The 19,238-nt window shown below is 47.3% G+C and overlaps 1 protein-coding gene across 10 annotated transcripts in view; it reads right to left on the bottom strand.

Annotated features, from left to right (window-relative positions):
* Positions 1 to 15,370: 15,370 nt before the first annotated feature.
* The window catches only part of PLCH1 (phospholipase C eta 1), a 214,205-nt gene continuing 210,337 nt past the window's right edge, over positions 15,371 to 19,238 (bottom strand). For 6 of the 10 annotated variants that reach the window (XM_087430352.1, XM_087430356.1, XM_014796612.2 and 3 more), the window contains one exon: positions 15,372 to 18,633. In XM_087430352.1, coding sequence (XP_087286478.1) covers positions 16,559 to 18,633 — 2,075 coding nt within the window. In that variant the 3' untranslated portion in view covers positions 15,372 to 16,558. Of the gene's footprint in view, positions 18,634 to 19,238 lie in introns of all 10 variants that reach the window. The other 4 variants (XM_087430355.1, XM_087430358.1, XM_087430359.1 and 1 more) reach the window with 3 other exon arrangements.

Genomic DNA, 19,238 nt, shown 5'->3' with positions numbered 1-19,238 from the left:
AAATGAATGAGTTATAAAAAGTATAAGAGCACTAAATGCTACATATTTATTATTCAGAAAATCAAAACCATAGAAGTCACTTTAAAATGTCAATGTTTTCATGTTTCTTCACATTTTACTTGAAATAGCATCTCTAGTTGGTGAGAATGTCTTTCTAACACTTCAACACAATTCCCACCAGCAGGGATTGATCTGGGAAAGTAAGATGACCTGGCTGTGGTGGGGGGTGGGGTCACGTGGCTGCTGCCGTTTTGTTTTGTTTTATCCGGGCTGGCTGTTAGGTTCCCACTATGTAGTGTAGTAACTTTAATTAAATGTTTTTCAGAACAAAAAGTTCTTAAGATATTTCTATGCAAAGAAATCTGTAATGCTATAATCATAGAGAAATCTTGTTTATTTCCAGTAATCTTATATACTGAACACGAGAATTCACAGAGCAAAGCTATTTAAATATGGTTTGAAGAGAGGCTCCTAACACCCAAATCTAGGACAAGTTGAGAAACAAAATAAACAATGAGAGTAATGGACTATAACCCAGAATATAAAATATGTACATTCATGAGTCCATACTAATATAAATAATTGAATAAATAAATAAATGGGAGAGAATTCCAACTGATAAATGTAGAAGGAATGATGGTGATATAAAATCATAATTTGGTAACATTACAGTAATGATTATCTCAGTCAACAATCTAATAGATGCTAAAATTAGCGGTGAGAGTGTGATGAGAAACAGAATGTTTACATAGTCTCAAGTATCTCCCCACAAGACACTCACCAGATACAAAGAGGAAAACAGTCGTGTCACGGCAGAGAAACTAGCAAGACTTTGCCTCATGCAAGTGACTCAAGTCAATATCACAGGTCACGAGACAAAATGACACCGTGTGCCTCCTGACTGAAGTGCTGAGAAGGAGCGATGGTTAGTTTTATGTGTCAACTTGACTGGGCCGTGTGGTGCTCAGATATTTGGTTAAACATTATTCCGGGTGTGTCTGTGAGGGTGTTTCTGGATGACTTAACATTTGAATTGGTGGACCTAGTAAAGCAGATGGCCCTCCCCTCTGTGGGTGGGCCCCATCCAATTGGCTGAAGGCCTGAGTAGAATAAACAGGTTGAACAAGGAAGAATTCTTTCTCCCCGCCTATTGTCTTTTAGCTGGGACATCAGCCCTCGCCTGCCTCTGGGCTCAGACTTGGAACTACAGGTCTCCCCTGCCATCTGAAAGCAGAGCATTCCCATGAAAACTGTCATAAGCCAAAATGGCGTAAAGTGAGGAAGCAATTACCATTCATTTGTATGGGAAAAGTTTTCCAGCGTTCCCAGACTCCAAAAATAACCTACCAAATCATATCAAATAACACACAAAACCTGAGATGACACTAACATATAGTGAAAGCAGGAATGATCTGATAAATACACAGCCTGTATGGAATGGAAGTTATGTCTGTGCAGTGACGTTTCACTTACCAGAATCGGGTATACAGCAGCACACGGGAAGGCTGAGAGGTGGGGGTATTAGGTGAGTCGTCGGAGGTTGGGGTGGGGGGAGGCGCAGGAGACTAGGGTGTGGGAGAGAGAGGAGGAGGGTCATCTATCAACATCTCGTCAGTCTTCTGATCCACGAGGGCAGGCAGGTCACTGACATCTACACCTTCTGTGTCAGCGCCTCGATGTCCCAGGTGAAGGTTTGTTGACCACTGTGGCTGCTGTGAAGGCTTGAAATACGACAGCATGCCTGACTGCTGAGCCTCTATCACGGCTTGCTGCAAAACAAACGCTGAACGCTAGTTTTGATTTTCGCCTTTTTTCGTCAAAGCAAAAATCCTCTTCAGATTTCCTTCCATTGGCAAAAACAGGTACTAACGTAGGTCTTGCGCAAAAGCAAAGCGGTGCAAAACAAAAGTTTGGATAGTGGGGGAAACCTGCATACCATTGTCTCTCCTGAGTCTGGATTTCTCAGTCTCCATAATCGCGAGAGACAATTCCTTTATATATAAAGTGTGTGTGTGTGTGTGTGTGTGTGTGTGCACTATTGGTTCTGTTTCTCTGGAGAACCCTGACTCAGATATTCTGATACTGAGAGTGGTTCTAGAGGAACAGAATTTTAAGGATGAGTTTTCTGAATTAATTCTGGGGTTTCTGGAATTAGCTCTCTCATCTGATTAGGTCTAAAGAGGCTAATGACTCTGTTGCTAGTGGTCAAGACAGCACTGAGAGTCCATGGCAAGATCTGGCAATAGAGACATGCAAATATCCGCACTGGATACTCCTAATGAACCCTTATAAGAAGTAAGGAGCTGGGTGACTATGTATGTGATACTTGAAACATTTTTGGAAATCTAACAAATATAATGAGGTTGGCTGGTTCCTCCTAAGGTTGCTGGACGAAGTGATGAGAAAAAGTGAGTTCATGGATTCAAGTCCCCAGCTCAGGCACCACATAAAGGACCGGAAAGCTTCTGTGCGTGACCTGAAGGGTGAGATGCTGACAATCAAAAGCAGAATCTCCTCCTGTGACAAACTAAATCACAACACAAGCTGAACTCCCAGCCTCACGGAGCATCTACTCTTAACGTGAGGGCATTGACTGGGAAGGAGTGGGCTCCTGCCAGTGGGATGGGACATCCCTGATGAAGCTGGGGACATGGAGCCCTAAATTCTGATGAGTCTTCTTACCAGTGGAAGAGGCCTCCCCACCCCCATAGAAACGACATCACATCATGTCTGTGGGATCTTTTCCAAAAATGCATAACCTGAATTTAATCATGAGAAAATATCAGACGGACCAAAACAAGTGACATTTTACAAAATAACTGGCCGGTACTCTTCAAAAGTGTCAAGGCTATGAAAAACAAAGGCTAAAGAACTTCCACAGATCAGGGAGACCAAGAAGATACGTCAGATAAATGTGATGTGGGATCCTGCCTTGGAATCTGGTCCAGAAAAAGGTCATTAGTGGGACAGGGGATAAAATTGGAATAAGGACCATGGATGAGCTAACAGTACTATGGTAATGGTACTGTGGTTAGCTAAGACGTTAACACTTGGGGAACCTGGCTGAATGGTATGCAGAAATTCTTTGTGCTATTTTTGCTGTTTTATAAGTCTTACATTATCTCAAAAGGAAAACTTCAAAAATTAAAAAAACTTCAAAACATTGTTTAAAGTAAATTACACAAACATGCACTCAAATGCAACAGGAGGTGAAGGACACACCGAGGGAGTGATGTGCACAACGTTGGAGTACTGCGCAGGCCCGGAACTGAACTGTGTCCCAGTGAGCTGCAGGCTCACCCTGGAACGCACAGTGGGGATGAGAAACTCACTGCAAAAAACTCACAAAGGAGCATGAAGAACAAGGCAAAACGACCGCTTATCCAGCCGTGAACGTAAAGGAATTCAGAGCAAAGACCCGAGTGAAGAAGGGGTTGGGAGCGTTAAGAAAAGTCTGACTGGAAACAAGTGAAGGATTTTTATGTATATGCGTGATTTCCTTCCTCTGCTAATTTCTGATAATAAATTATAAATATATATTTCTCTTTAGGTGAATATATATATTCTATTTCTTCTAATAAGTATGCACATGTCTATAAATTATAAATAGAAATCTCTCTATCTCCATAAGAAGAAAAAGGAACGGTACATAAGTTGGAAAATTCTGTGAAAAAATTGGAATTGTACTCCAGAGAGAAAGAAACTGATGGCCCCAGTGGTCACACGAGAACTAAATGGGAAGATACTCAGTGTGACGCAGACAACGACAAAGACAATGACACAGTGTGGCAGCAAAGACTCGAGCCTTTCCTGTACGCCCAGCACTGCTAATGAAGGACTCTATGTGTTAACTCACACGATCCTCACAGCAGACGAGGTGGGTCTACTGCGATTCCCGTTTGCAGATGATGGTAAAACCTAAGTGGCACAAACGGTCTGACTGCGAGCAGCTCGACCCAGATGCGAAGCTTGTCACCATAAGGCTGTGCTGCTTTGAATTTGCAAGAAAAGACTTGACTAAACAGACCAGTCTCCCTTCTGCTGGAAGATGAGGCTTCCCATTTACACAACTCTTACGCCCTGCCATCAGGAGTACGCAGAAGCAGGACCTTCCCGCCACCTGAGGCGAAGGACGAGGGCCAAGCGGCAAGGTGAGGAGGAAGGCAGGAAGGGGTGAGGAGGAAGGCAGGAAGGGGTGAGGAGGAGGAGCCCGTGGCTGTAGAGCCCCCACCCTCACTCCTCGCCCGCCGTGGCGCTGGGGAGGCCCTGAGGCCAGGGCTCTGACCGACCCGCGTGACCACTCCTGTCACACGCGCACACCACGGCCTCGACCCAAGTCTCCTGCATGTGGCATGGGCGGAAAGTGGTCTTCCGGGCAGCATTCGATTTGAACTGGCAACGTCAGGCCTTGTCGCAGGAACCACTTGGCTGGGAGGAGAGTCCGCGGGAGACAGTAGAGAACGCCCCTGAGAGTGAGTTCAGGTTTGAGAAACGTCCTCAGAAAGTGTGGAACCAACAGTCGGGCCTCGCACAGGTCAACCGAACAGGCAAGAAAACCCAACGAAAACGTGAGACATGTTTGTTCTGGGAACCCAACTTGCAAATGGACTTAGAGCAGGGTCAACTCAAAAGCCTATGGGAGGAGGAAATGGATCTTAATTGAGTAAAACAGGCAGCGTTCCCTTCAGAGAGGCTTGTTTCCTTACTAAACACATGGACTACTCTTTGCCTCCACAAAAAAACACGCCCTCTCCGATTTTGCTTTAGGACACACGGCTCTCTCGGGTTACCCTTGTTTTCCTGGCTTTGATGGAGAGACTTGCGCACAGAGAAATCGTTCCCGCCCGCAGGACCTTCAGGGCCATGAGCCTGGCGATAAACGAGGATGACAGGCCCGGGTGGCAGCGAGAGGAGGGTTGGAGGATGGGAAGCCGGAGCGTCCACGCCACTGACCAGCCAGGCTCTGCGCCTGCAGCCAGCTTTCCCCGGAGAACACTGGGCAGGGTGAGAGCCCAGCGCTGTCAGAGCTGCCCACTGCTCCAGAAAGCTGAAAATCGACATCTTTATATGAAATGCCTTGACCTTCCAATATTTACTTTAAAAAGTATGTGCAGACCCCCTCCTTAAAACACTCTTGTTTTTTCTTCCTTGACACTCTGCTGAGCTTCCTCCTTCTTTACTGGACACTCCTCTTCTGCTCAGCATCTGAAAGGACGGTGTCCCGGACCCCTTCTCTGCTCTACACCCGCTCCTGGGCAACCTCACCCGATCCCACGGCTTCAAGTCCCCTGTGCCCGACACTCCCACTGCGCAGCCCCGACCTCCGCCTGACGCTTAGACTGTCAACCCCACAGCTCCCACCGGGAGTTCTGACAGGAGTCTGATCACCACGGACAAGAGGGCACTGCCCTGACCACCCACGCCTTCTCCGCCCCATCTCAGGAAACGGAACTACCATCCACCAAGATGGTGAGAGGGAAATACAGCACGGTCTGCGTGTAGGTGACACTCTGTGCCTCACGCGCTTGTTCCCGCTGCTCCCTCTTCTCAGGAGACACTTTCAGCCCCTTCCCCCCGTCTCCCGGAAAACCCCTATTTTTCCTTCAAGGATCAGCTCCGGCTTCCTCACCTCCAGGCAGGGCTGATTGCAGACCCTCCCAGCCCAGTGCAACGTGAACATGTGGGTGGGGAAGTCAGTCTGCCCGTCCCACGGACCAGTCACCCCAACTTGAGGGACGGCCTCTGCACAGGGACACACCGGGGACCCTCCCAGAGGGAGGGAGACAGGCCTCCACCCAGTTGCCTGTGGTGCTGCCAGCCCAGGGGGGACAGTTCGCCCACTCCGAGACACCAGGGGCAGAAGCCTGACCTTGACACTCCTTGCTCCCCGCCCCGGTCCTTGCTTGGGATGGAGGTGAGGGCAGCATGGCGGCCTCCCCCGCCGGGTTCTCTGCCCCACGGCTCAACGGGCTGAGAATGGGCTGCTGAGAGCCCCTCCCCAGGAGACAGGTAAGCCGTGACAGTGGGATGGCACTGAGCTGAGGTCCAAGCCCCTGGCACACGCTCCACTGTCCCCCTGGACCTCGCTGTCACGCACAGATAAAACCATCCAGAACTTCAAAAGGGGACGATGAAGCATTAACCCCCACGCATGGCATGTCTGAGCCTGCAGCCTACAAAGCAGGTCCTGCCTCCCACTTTCCCTGACCAGCCCCCACAGCCTGAGCCTGCCGCCCCTGTCTGTGCCCCTGCTGACCCGTTTGCATTTACCACTGCAGTTAGCACATTATGTTAATATTATTTACACGTATGTTTCACAGAATATGCTGTAAACTTCATAAGGCAAGGAATTTGGCTAAATCTTTCTTTCTTTTTAATTTCTAGGTCTCAGTATTGCAACTGCTTCTCAACAGGCCTTCGATATGTGTTCAAATGACCTGACAGATACACTAACTGGCTGATCTGGACCGTCCTGCTTGGCCCTGCCCACACCACCACCACGGCCGCCTCCTTGCTCCCCAGCCAGAGCAGCCCCAGCGATGGATCACACCTGACCCACAGCACTGCATCCAGCTGCCTGGCCACCACCACTGACCGGGGCATTCCCACACCCAGCTCTGAGTGACAGGAGGGATCGCCACATCTGAACACTTGCCAGAGGGACCCACAGAGGCTCCGGCCTCCCCAGGGAGGCTAGGAAAGGCTGAGTGACAGTGGACAGCTGGGAAAGTTAACACCCCAAGGAGGCAGGTTTCACAAGAGGCAGGAAGGAGTCAGCAGATGCTGTCTGTCCTTCCTGCCCCTAATAGACAGCTCTGAAGTGCAGTCATTTTAGTTGGCCTCTCCGGAAATGTCCCAAAAGACTGGCAACCTGCTGTTTTCTGAAGCCACGGCCAGCTTGGTAGCCCTCCTCCTCGTGGCTTCTCGCTCCTTCCTTGTCCCTCTCCTGTCCCCGACTCTTGCTTCCCTGGGTCTGAACCCCAGTAAAACATAAAAAGCTATCCCTTCAGATTCTTCTCTAAGAAACCCAGCCTGAGGCAGCTGGGACCAGAGTGGGGGAGTGGTAACAGCTGGCATGTGATGGCATCAGAACGACTCATGCTATCACTGTGGTTGACTGGGACAGGGGGCAGGTGTGGGGTAAACCTTGGGATATCACGTTATCACTACAACTGATCAGTGTGGGGTAATGATCATTGTAGGGCTTTCGCAGTGGTTGGTTACTTATGATGGCATTGAAATCCTTGATGGTTCAGGGCAGCTACTGTCATTTTAAGGCATTCTGTGAAAGCCATGGTGGCTCTGAGGCAGGTGGTTAGACCAGATCATGAACACCAAGCAAGAACCAGAGAAACATCTGTGGGGGTAGATATTGAGGGCATTAGACCAGGCAAGTGCAACTCAAGACTGATCAGGAGGGAATTTGTTGAAATGGATAACTCATTCATGACTTGGAATTTAATGTCTAGCGAGTCTTAATAATGTCCTAATAACATCAAATGCCTAGCAGTCCAGTAGTTGTGGGGATGCTCCCTAAAGCCTGGATTCACGATGGCTAAGTAGGTTGAGGTGGCTTTGTTGAAACTCGGTTAGCAGAGTAAAGAGGAGTTCAGAGGCTCAGGTAAGAGAGTATTAGAACGAAGACGTGCAAACCCACCACTGAGTATCTTCTCAGGAAGGCCCGGGACTCTCCCTCACTAAGAAATGCACTGATGATGGAGGCACTGACATCACTGAGAAACCCTCTGTTGGCCATCCTCTTCAGGCCAGGGCTGACAGCGGGAGACCCTGGAATCGACGTGGGTTCTTAATATCAATGGGATGTTGGGATTCTGGCAAGGCAGAGGCCAGGTGGGTGTAATTACCATACTGAGCAGTACGGTGAGAATGCCAGTCAAGGCGCTAATTGATGATGTTTTCCCAAAGGTAGCACAGAGTGAGGTTGTCAAAGCGTGGTCCTCCGATCGTCACCCAGAACTTGTTTGAAATGAAAATCCTCAAGCCCATTTCCACCTACTGGGGCAGAAATTCTAGGGACGTGGCCCAACAATCTGTTTTAACCAGACTTCTAGGTCATTTGGACGCACGCTGAACTTTGAGAGCTGCTGAACCAGGGCTTTGCTTAATTTGTATATAAGGCTGATGTTAGACACTATGACAGAAAACTGCAATTTCCAGTTACTGGATCTAAGTCAGTTCACAGATCCAGAGTCTGCTGATGGAAGGGAAAGCTGGGCCACCACAATACCACCACAAGCATGGCAAATATCTCTCTAACCCCTCCTCTGATTCGCACACATTGTGCAATGGAGGAAGGGAATACTCAGACTTCTAGAGGGTGGTCAGAATGAGGTCACAGCCGACACTGATATCAGGGAACCCAACCCTCCACCCTGGTCCTCCAGTTAACATGGAGCCCCATGGGCACCAGATTGTCAATGGTGTTTGCACTCCAGCCCATCTCACAATGGATCCCACAGATCCAAGGACGCACCCTGCTGCTATTTCTCTAGTCTCTGAATGCCTGATGGGATAGATATACTGACCTGGTTACAGACACAGATACCTGGTTCCCTGACCTCTGAATTAAGGGACAGTATGATAAAAAGGTACAATGCTTCTTCCCTCCAGGCTGAGACAGCAAATCAGAAGCAATGTTACCTCCCAGAAGGAACTGCAGAAATTAGCACCAACAAAGACTTAAAAGATTCAGGGATGGTGATTCCTATGATATACCTCTTCCTTGCACCTCTCTGGCCTCTGCAAAATCATGTGGGTTATCGTGGGTGCCAGTGGACTACTATAAACTTAACAAAGTGCTGCCCCAATCACAGTCTCTGTGCTAGACACAAACTGTATTGGAGCAAATCAGCTCGACCTCTGACGCTGCGCTTGCGGCTGTCTTGCTGAATTCTCATCAACAGAGAGGTGAAGGCAGCTCACCCTTACTTTGCAAGGACAGCAGCCTCGCTGTCTCGCCCGAGGTCTGCGTTGATTTTCCTGCCGTCTGTCATGGTCTGTTCTGTAGTGATCTTAATCATCCCGATATGCCACAGTACAGCGTGCTGGCCCTCTAGATTGACTGACATGTTACTAACTGGACTAATAGGGAGAACGGGTCAAGTAATCTGAAGGCCCTAATAAAACACACACGTGTCAGAGGGCAGGCGGCAAGTCCTTGATGATCAAAGCCAACCTCAGCAAAACGTTTAGGGGTCCAGTGTTCTGGAACATGAAGGGACACACCCTCTGAAGTAGAGCCTGAAGGCCTGACTACGCCACACCAAGTAACCGTGCGACTGGAGTCATGAGCTCGGTGTCAATGGAAACTCCCAGAAAAAGCTTCAGGCATAGAGACGAACTATTGCACGAAGGAAATGGTATATTTAGGAAAAGACTCAAGTAGTCCAGAAGATGCAAAAATTATGAGCTGTTGGCCTGGACCTCCAAGTCACCCACCTCTGCTGCACTGGTGCCACTCTCCGCTCACACCTATTGCCTCAGGGGAAATTCCCTATAACCAACTGATAGAGAAGGAAAGATCTGGAACCCAATTTAAAGACAGTTTAGTACATTATATTGGGGTTCTATTCTACAGAAATGGATCACCACCACAATACCATCCCTCCCAGCTGTGACCCTAAAAAAACTGGCAGAGCCACAAGCAGGCTCTCGACAACCAGGCAGCTGGGACGACCCATTTTCTTGGTGTCAGCCAGCTTCTCCCCTTGGTCAGTCCACTGCTTGCACAATGGCTAATGAAGCAAGTGGCCATGGTGGAAGGCTCAGATCCTACAGAAGGATCCCAAAGCAGGGGCTCCAGGAGCCACGGGTGGAATGAGGACCAGCCCCTCACCATCTCTGTCAGTAACCCTCGTGCAGACTTTGCTGTCTGTCCCTACACCCTTGTATCTGCTGGTTTGAGACCCTAACTCCCAGGGGAGCACTGCTTCCTGGAAAACACAGTAAGTGCTTCACTGACCTGCAAGTTGAACTACTTTGAACTCCTCGTGCCAGTGGACAAGCAAGAAAAGGACTGTACCACTGGTTTAACCGACCTGGACTGTCACGGGAAGCAGGTCTTGCTACACGTGGGGACAGATATGGGCACACCTGGACTGCAGGAGGCGCTGAGGCACCTCTGGACGATTCTGTGCCCAGTGACAGTGGTAAGGGGCACTCACAGCAGCTGTCGCCTGAGAAAGGAAAACAGCCGAGGGTCCCACCCACCGGGGATGAGGGACAGAGTCAACCTCCCAGGCGAACCTGGAGCAGCTGACATGCTGAGGCGAGGGAAACCAGAATGGGTGACAGATGAATATCAGCTGTGACCCTGGGACCAGCTGAGCAGCGAGGACTGTGGCTGGGTTTGCTGACCCTCTTGAAATCTTGTTTAGGGGACTGAAACTGACTGCTTCTTGGGAGAAGGGCCTTGCCCCTCCCTGCCTAAGTGGAGAAAGCATCTCGTCCTCATACAAGATCAAGATGATAACAGGATGGAAGGCACAACTGGTGCAGGGCATGCTGTGCAAGAGACCTGGTGTATGGACCACCCTGGATCCACTCACCCCTGCCTCCTCCATCCCACCCAGGCATCAACCATCTGCACTGCTTCTAGCTATTCGAAATATTTGCACAGTGCTTAAGTCCCGGCCACCGCCATTGCCACCCTACACGGAGGGTCCCCGCATGTAGCCCCAGCTGACATGGAGAGACTGCTGCCCTGCAGCCCAGAGGCTCGGCTGCCCCAGTGGCTGCACAGCACAACTGGCAGCACAGGAAGTCAATGCCCTGTAGGGTGGACTTCACCACTGCAAGAGTAGATGGCAGGCTGCCAGGAGACACATTCCTCGCCCTTCCTTCTCTGCGATGGTCTGCTCTGAGATGCAGCCTTTCCAGACGGTATCTATGGAGACATCCTGCAAATAAAGCATCTGGTGGGCTGTGCTGTGAAGCTGTGGCCATCCAGTAACGCATCCCCCTGAACTTTCTCTCCTTCCTTTTCTGCCTCAATTCCCTTTTACCTTCATTCTTACTTCCATGGAATCGTACCCACTCCCCCCCAATAAAACGTTAGGACGTTAGATTTTGCTGTAGGTACTTTTCCTGTGATCCTGAACTAAGACGACAGCTATTTTAGTCAAAAAAACTGGGTGATTCAGGACTCAATTTCCAGTTTAACATGTAAGGAGCTTACAAGTCACCACTCCATCCCAACAAGTAAAATGCTGGACAAGTGAAAAACCAGCTCTTCTTAGATCTGCCAGAGAAGTGAGGTCACAGGGCAAACTCCTGCCCCCAAACTGGAGAGACACACAGGGGAATACAAAACATCACAGCTCCCCAGAGCAGAAGCCCACGAGCAAACACCCGCAGAGCTGACACCCGCAGGGCTGACACCCGTGAGCAGACACCTCCACAGGCACCAGCGCTGGGGCAGGAGAGCCCAAGCTCGGACGAACCGCTGGATGCTCCGTGTGGACAAGTCTCAGAGGTAAAACTCCAGCAGGACCAGTCATCGGGGCCCCCACACTCTTGAGAGTTTTACCTCCAGGAGCCCTAGCAGGTCCTCACAGTGAATACTGGAGAAAAATCCCCCCATCTTCCAGCAGGGGGAAGGGAAAAGAACCGTGTTGAAATACGCCAGAGGATTCTGTTCTTCTTCACAAGACCTGCCCTAGGAGAAGCTATGTTACCAGAACCTAACCTGCCGGGGTTTTATCAGAGCCTAACCGACCTGGGGAAGGGAAACACCAACTCCAGCCCCATCTAGCCTGTCCCACCTGAGGGGTACACTGAGAGATACTCGTGAAGTCCACAGTCCAGGGGCACAGACTCACCAAGAGACTGAGACCTAATCCCAGGACCATAGAACGCACCCCCACACATGACCTTCAATCACTAGAGCCTTAATACTGCAGAGCCCTTCAGCCAGACATCATGTCCACCTTCACACCCAAGAGCAAAGGGCACGATGACAGACGAAACACACAGCTTGAAGAGACGTGAACAGCATCAGAACCAGAGTCAGATATGGCAGGGACGCGGGAATCATCAGAACAGGAATTTGAAGAAACTGATTAATATGCTACAAGCTTTAATGCAAAAAGTAGACAACATGCAAAAACAGAACATGTAAGGACATGTAAGCAGAGAGATGGAAACTCTATGAAAAAATCAAAAAGAAATACTAGAGATCAATAAATGCCTTTGATGGGCTCATTAGAAGATGGGACACAGCTGAAGAAATAATCTCTGAGCTTGAAGATGCAACAACAGAAACTTTCAACACTGAAAAGCAAAGAGAACAAAGATTGGAAAAAACAGAATATCCAAGAACTGAAGGACAACTATAAATGGTGTAACATATACATAATGGAAAAACCAGAAAGAAAAGAAAGAGACAAAGGAACAGAAGAAATATTTGAAGCAATAATGACTGAGAATTGACCCAGATTAAATGTCAGACACCAAACCACAGATCCAGGAAGCTCAGAGCACACCAAGCAAGACAAATGCAAAACAACAACAACAACAAAAAAAACCCTATATCTTGGCATTCAAACTTTAGAAAATCAAAGATAAAGGAAAAATCTTGAAAGAAGCCAGAGGAAAAAACACTTATCTATAGAGAAGCAAAGATAAGAATTACATCCAACTTGTCCCCAGAAACCATGCAAGCAAGAACAGAGTGGAGTGAAATATTTAAAGTGTTGAGAGAAAAAGACCTACAAACTTAGAATTCTGTATCCTGTGAAATTATCCTTCAAAAGTCAATGAGAAATAAATGCTTTCTCAGACAAACAAAAACTGACAGAATTTCTTTCCAGTAGACCTGCCTTGCAAGAGATGTTAAAAGAAATTCTTCAGAGAGAAGAAAAATGATAAAGGTCAGAAACTCAGATCTACAGAAAGAAAAGAAGACCATCAGAGAGGGAATAAATGATGGTGAAATGACGACATTTATTTTTCTTGTTAATTGATCTAACAAATAACAGTTTGTTCAACATAGTAATACCTACAACATTTTTGACTATGTATGCTTGTGTGTGTGTGCATGTGTATACACACTTATGTACACTTACATATAAGTGAAATGAGCGACAGAAACGCCACAAGAGACCAGAGGGAGGAATCAGAATTATTCTGCTATTAGCAGATACACTACCCATGAAGTGGTATAATGTTATCTGAAAGTGGACTTGGATTAATTGTGAATGTAGATTGCAAACGCTATGGTAACCACTAAGAAAAGTAAAGGAGAGAAAATGGAATCATATAAAATGCTCAACCGAAACCACAGAAGGCAAAAAAAGTGCGGAAGACAAAAACAGGAACAAAGAACGAGGGCAACAAATAGAAAACAGTAACAACTATGGCCAATACTAATCCAACGGTATCAATAATCACTTTAAACATCAATGATCTAAATAAACCAATTAAAAGACAGATTGTCGAGTGGATCAAAAAACAAGACCCAACTATGTATTGTCTACAAGAAACCCACTTTAAATGTAAAAACATATAGATCAAAAGTAAAGGGATGGACAAACATACACCATGCTGACACTAATCAGAAGAAGGCAGGAGTAGCTATATTAATGTCATACAGAGCAGACTTCAAAGCAAGGAAAGTTATCAAGGATAAAGAGAGATTACATAATGATAAAGGAGTCAATTCTCCAAGAAGACATAACAGCCCGCAATATGTATGTGCCTAACAACAGAGCACCAACTTCGTGAGCTAAAAACTGATGGAATTATAGGGAGAAACACATGAATCCATTCTTACAGTTGGAAACTTCAACACTCTTCTATCAGAAATGGGCAGACCCAGCAGGCAGGAAACCAGGCGGTGGTGTTGAACTCAACACCACCATGAATCAACTGGATATAACTGACCTATGTTAATGACTTCATCCAACAACAGCAAATTACACATTCTGCTCAAGCTCACAGGCAATATTCACCAAGGTAGACCATATTCTGGGCCATAAAACAAACCTTAATAACTGAAGCAGAACAGATATCATACAATGTCTGCTCTCAAACCTCAACTGAATTAAACTATAAATCAGTAATAGAAAGACAGCTGGAAAATCCCAAAATACTTGGAGACTGAACACCACATTTCTAAATAACCCATGGATCAAAGAAGAAATCTCAAGAGAAATTTAAAAATGTTTTGAACTAAATGAAAATGAAAATATAACTTATCAAAATTTGTGAGATGCAGCAAAACAGCACTTCCAGGGAACTTTATCGCATTGAATGTACATATTAGAAAAGAGGAAAGATCTAAGATTAATAACATAAGCTTTTACCTCTGTTATTAGAAACAGAAAAGAAGACCAAATTAAATCCAAGGTAAGCAGACAAAAAAATATAAAAATTAAAGCAGAAATCAATGAAACTGAAAACAGGAAATCAATAAGAGAAAATCAACAAAACCAAAAGTTGGTTCTTTGAAAAAATCAATAAAATCTGATAAGCCTCTAGCCAGGCTGAGAAAAAAAAGAGAAAAGACACAAATTACTAATATTAGAAACTAAAGAGGTGACATCACTGCAGATCCCATGGACATTAAAAATAATCAAGGAATATTATGAACTGTATGTTCACAAATTTGATAACCTAGATGAAATGGACCAATTCCTTAAAAGACACAATTTGCTAAAACTCACACAAAAAGACAATATGAATAGGCCTACATCTATTAAAGAAATTGAATAAATAATTAATAACCTTCCAAAACAGAGAACACCAGACCCAGATGGGTTCACTGGTGAATTCTACCAAAGACTTAAGGAAGAAATTATACCAATTCTCTACAAGCTCTTCTGGAAGGTAGAAGCAGAGGGAATGGTTCCTAACTCATTCTATGGGGCCAGCATTACCCTAATACCAAAACCAGACAAAGACATTATTAGAAAACTACAGACTAATATCTCTCATGAACATTGATGTAAAAATCCTCAACAAAACATTAGCAAATAGAATCCAACAATGTATGAGAAGAATTATATACCACGACCAAGTGGTATTTAGCCCAGGTACGCAAGGCTGGTTCAATATCAAAAATCAATTAATATAATCCATCACATCAACAGGCTAAAGAAGAAAAATCACATCATCATATCAATAGATGCAGAAAAAGCATCTGACAAAATCCAGCACCCATTCTTGATAAAAATTCTCAGTAAATTAGGAATAGGGGGGACTGAGGGCAGCCAGGGTCTGGTCGCTTCCCTCCCACCCTCCCCACACAAGGAAGCCTCAGGCAGGGCCACCTGACAAACAGCACCTCCCTGCCTTCCCCATGGCGCCCCCTACCCAGGGCAGGATCTGGGGAGGATTATTACTTAAACTACTGTATCAACACCAAAGGCAAAGAAACTCACTACTTTTGATTCCTTTTCAAATCACCTTACAAATACAGCCTTTAACACATAATGAAAACACTCAGAGACATAAATTAAAAAAAGGAAAATATTTCTGAGAGCTCCGGGTCCCTTACTCAACAGTCATCAGATGAGCTTCAACTGAAAAAAAAATTCACCAAGTGTTTAAAAATCTGCTTTAATTATATTTCCATGAATTCCAAGAACATCATTGCAGCTATTGTTACAAAAAAGCAAAGAGGAACATCTGAACATGCAATAAAAAATGGATTCACGGTGAAAATCACGTACGTTGATATAAAATATAGGTACTTGGCTCCCTGAAGGAAAAGTTGTCTATTCACTTGGATTTTATTATGAGAAAATATTTTTTTTCTTGAAAGCTTTGGGAAAGTTTTCAATTTGTGCTACTATCATTGTTAGCTTGTGATGGAAGTCCCTCACTCTGAAAGCCATTATTTGAAGTCTATAATTTAATCAGGAAATTCAAAAGTACAACAAATAGCTTGGCAACTGTGTTCTTGTTACATACAAAGCCATGAGCAAAAATACGCAACAAATTTATGGAAAACAAACAATTTTACCCTTATATACAAAGTTTGCCTTCATCCTTAATCCCTCACAGCCTACTCTAAAATGAGGGAGTCTGGGGGGGCAGCTACCAATCTCTCATGGGAGGGGGAGTAGAGAAATCTTAAAAGGTAGGGTCACGCCTTCAATCTTCTTTTAACTGAGTTATAAAACTGCATCTGGGCTTCTCAACAAAGGGAAAACTAGGAAAGATGATAATGGCTTTAAAATAAAGAATTCATCCCTTTGTCCTTTGCAGAGTCTCTTAACTCAGCAGAGAGTCGAAAGGACCACACTGTGACTGTGACCTGAGGGCACGGAGCAAAGGGTATCTTGGTGACACTGCATCATGATCTGCTGAGAAGAGTCAGTCTAGGCCTGCACACGTTGACACCAGGGGAGCGAGATCCTAGTACTCGGAAATGTCACTGGAAACTGCACAAACGCAGGAGCAGGAACAACAAAAGGAGTCAGAGGGAGACCAAAATCAAGCTTAAAATCATTTCAAGGCAAGGACCACAGTTACTGAAAACGCTGACAGTTCTACAGAATACCTTGTAAACAATGAAAATGCAGCTTTATATAATTCACAGTCTCAAAAGAAAATAAATTTCTGGTTTAGCATCACTGCTTGGCTCGGTCTGCACAACAGAATCATCAGAACCGAACTGGTGGGTCCAGCGGGAGCGCAGGGCTGTGCAGGCGCACGCACCCTCGGGGGGTCCTCGGCCGTCCTCACGGCCCGGGGCGCCCGGCAGGTGGACTCCGCGCAGGTGCAGGTGGGCCAAGTAGGAGCCCGTGGAGTGCCGGTTCCCCGTGGGCGCAGGTCCCGAGCGCTTGCTGCGGAGAACCACGCCGCCCGCGTCGCCGGGGGTCGCCCCTCTTTGCTTGCTGGCCTCCTGCCTCTCCTTGGCCCGACTGGCAATGTTGCGCACTCTGCTCTGGCTTCTGGATGACAGCTTTCTGACCAGCGACCTGGGGAGAGGGCCGGCGTCCTGCTGCGAACACAGCCCCGGGCAGCCGTCGTCTTGGTCCAAGGACACGAGCTCTCGCAGCTGCTGGGTCAGGGCATCCACGGGCTCTACAGACTCTGCCTGCACAGGCACGCCCTTCCCGTCTCTGACGCCAGTCGTAACAAAGCTCTTACTGATGCACTGATACGTGCTCTCAAAACTGCAGGCAATGTCCTCCGACGTTAGGTCGCCCAGACTTTTGGATTTGCAAGGACTGGGCAGCTTCAGAGCTGGCAGAGGAGGCCGTCTGGACCACGTGGGTGCAGGCGCATGCACGTCCTGAGCACCAGACAGGGGCACACACGTCTGGTTCATTTTTGCTTCTGAATTTGAGAAATGGTTATGCACAAAACCAGCACCCTGATAGGCTAGACTAGAAATGCTTTGATTTTTGACATCTTGAATATTGTTGACTATTTCAGAGAGAGAGCAGGGGAGAGTCCCTCTACAGTAGCCATTTCTCAAGCCTCTTTGAAAATGCCCCACCACATCCTGGCTGTACTTCAGTTTTAAAGGAGAAGCAAGGTGACTTGCGCCCTCTCTCCTGTACTCACAGGTTGTTACAGACCGATTTTCCGAGTCTCCATCCACTTCCACGAGGCTGCTCTCTCCAGAATTTAAACAGAGGGTGGGATCGGCTAGTAGAGCCTCCAGCGGCACGTCCGTGGACGCGGCAGGGCTGTGGTTCTGCGCCATTTCCCAGTCCTCTCCACTGGGGGGACTTGGTGCCCAGCAGTGAGAAGGGCCCGAGGACCAAGGCAGGGTGCCTTCCACGGCCCCCGTCTTGGCCTGACCAGGAAGAAGGTCCCCTGGCTTGGTTTTCGAGACGAGAGTGCAGGCAGCTTCACAAACAGCCTCGTGCGCCAAGCGAGCGGGGGTCTCGGGGCTTGAGAACGCACTCAGCTCAGGAGACGAGCTCAGGAAGGGTGACGCAGGTTTTCCCTGGGAAAAGCCACACTCCAAGGGCATCTCTAGGTCTGCTGTGGGGAGGGGAGGACGGCCTGACCTCACCCTGGGGCCATGAAGATGAGCAACGACAGTGGGGCCGGCCTGGTCACTGGTCTCATCCAACTGGCCAATGAGCTCGGAGACGGCACCGCCCAGCTCGCTCCCGTTCGTCGACATGACATCGTCAATGAGGCAGGAAATGGCACTCTCCTGCAGAACTGCGGTGGACTGCGCGTCAGGTGCGGCGGAGCAGAGCGCAGACACGTCCGACAGAGACGAGGACGTGGCACCTCTGCCCTGGCCCCAGTGGCCGTCCAGGGTCTTGATCTCCAGACTGCTTCGGGAAAGGATGCTTATCCCTCCCACAGGGACCCCCGCACGCCGGTTCTCCTTGGTTTTCACAGCACGCAGGTCTTGCGCCAGGTCACCTGCAGGGTCCAGAGCCCAGCGCTGCCTCGGGGAGAGGGACTCGCGGGGGCACTGGTGTTCCTGGCAGTCACCTGCCACCCGGGATCTGGTGCTCCCACCCGGGGGGCCCAGCACTGCCGGCTGCCCTGCTGTGACGGGCAGGCTGGCAGTGGAATCCCCTGGGCTGATGTCCCTGAGGAGAGCGCTGGAGGAGGAGAACTTTCTGCTGAAATGTGGAAGCTGTGGGTCCTTCATACCTGCCGCCCCGTTTCTTCTGCCGTCCTCACCTTCTGCTGGAGGAAACAAACAACAGGTTAGGGGACGTGCGTCCCTTTACATAGGACCTGCACACACTCACGTTTGCCTTCAGACAGACAAATGAGAATGTAAATCTGCTACATCGTGACAGAATAGAATCATGGATTGTGTAGATTTGCAACAAAGTGTCTGTGTGATGAAAAAATGGTAAATATATTTATAGGAATTTCACTGAAGCTTCCCTTTGAATATCTATTACATCAGCTAAGGATGTAATAATTCTTGTCAAAAAAATGTCAATGAGTTACCATACTTTTACAGTGAGGATTACCTTCAGTTGTTTCCTATTCAGAATTGTACTACACAGAAGCATGGCAATAAAAACAGAACGAGACAGCTCTGTTAAACAAAGGACTGTGGTACCTGTAAGCAAGATATTGTAAACTTTCAAAGTTATACAAGTATTAGTAAAAAAACCACCAATCATATCATTTTAAAAAACATTTTGGCAAAGGACCTAATTTAACCAATTAATTTCTAAAACAAATTGGAAAGTGTAATAAAAGCATTAAAATTTCAGTATCCGTTGACTTTAAAATGTAAAAGTAAAGAATTGGTCACCAATTCTATGCCACTGCTA

Source organism: Ceratotherium simum, chromosome 5 (assembly GCF_057802395.1).
Source record: "Ceratotherium simum simum isolate JZ-2026a chromosome 5, ASM5780239v1, whole genome shotgun sequence".
Lineage (NCBI taxonomy): Eukaryota > Metazoa > Chordata > Mammalia > Perissodactyla > Rhinocerotidae > Ceratotherium > Ceratotherium simum.
The sequence above is the reverse complement of the archived record's forward strand: the minus strand, read 5'-3'. Positions and strand labels throughout refer to the sequence as shown.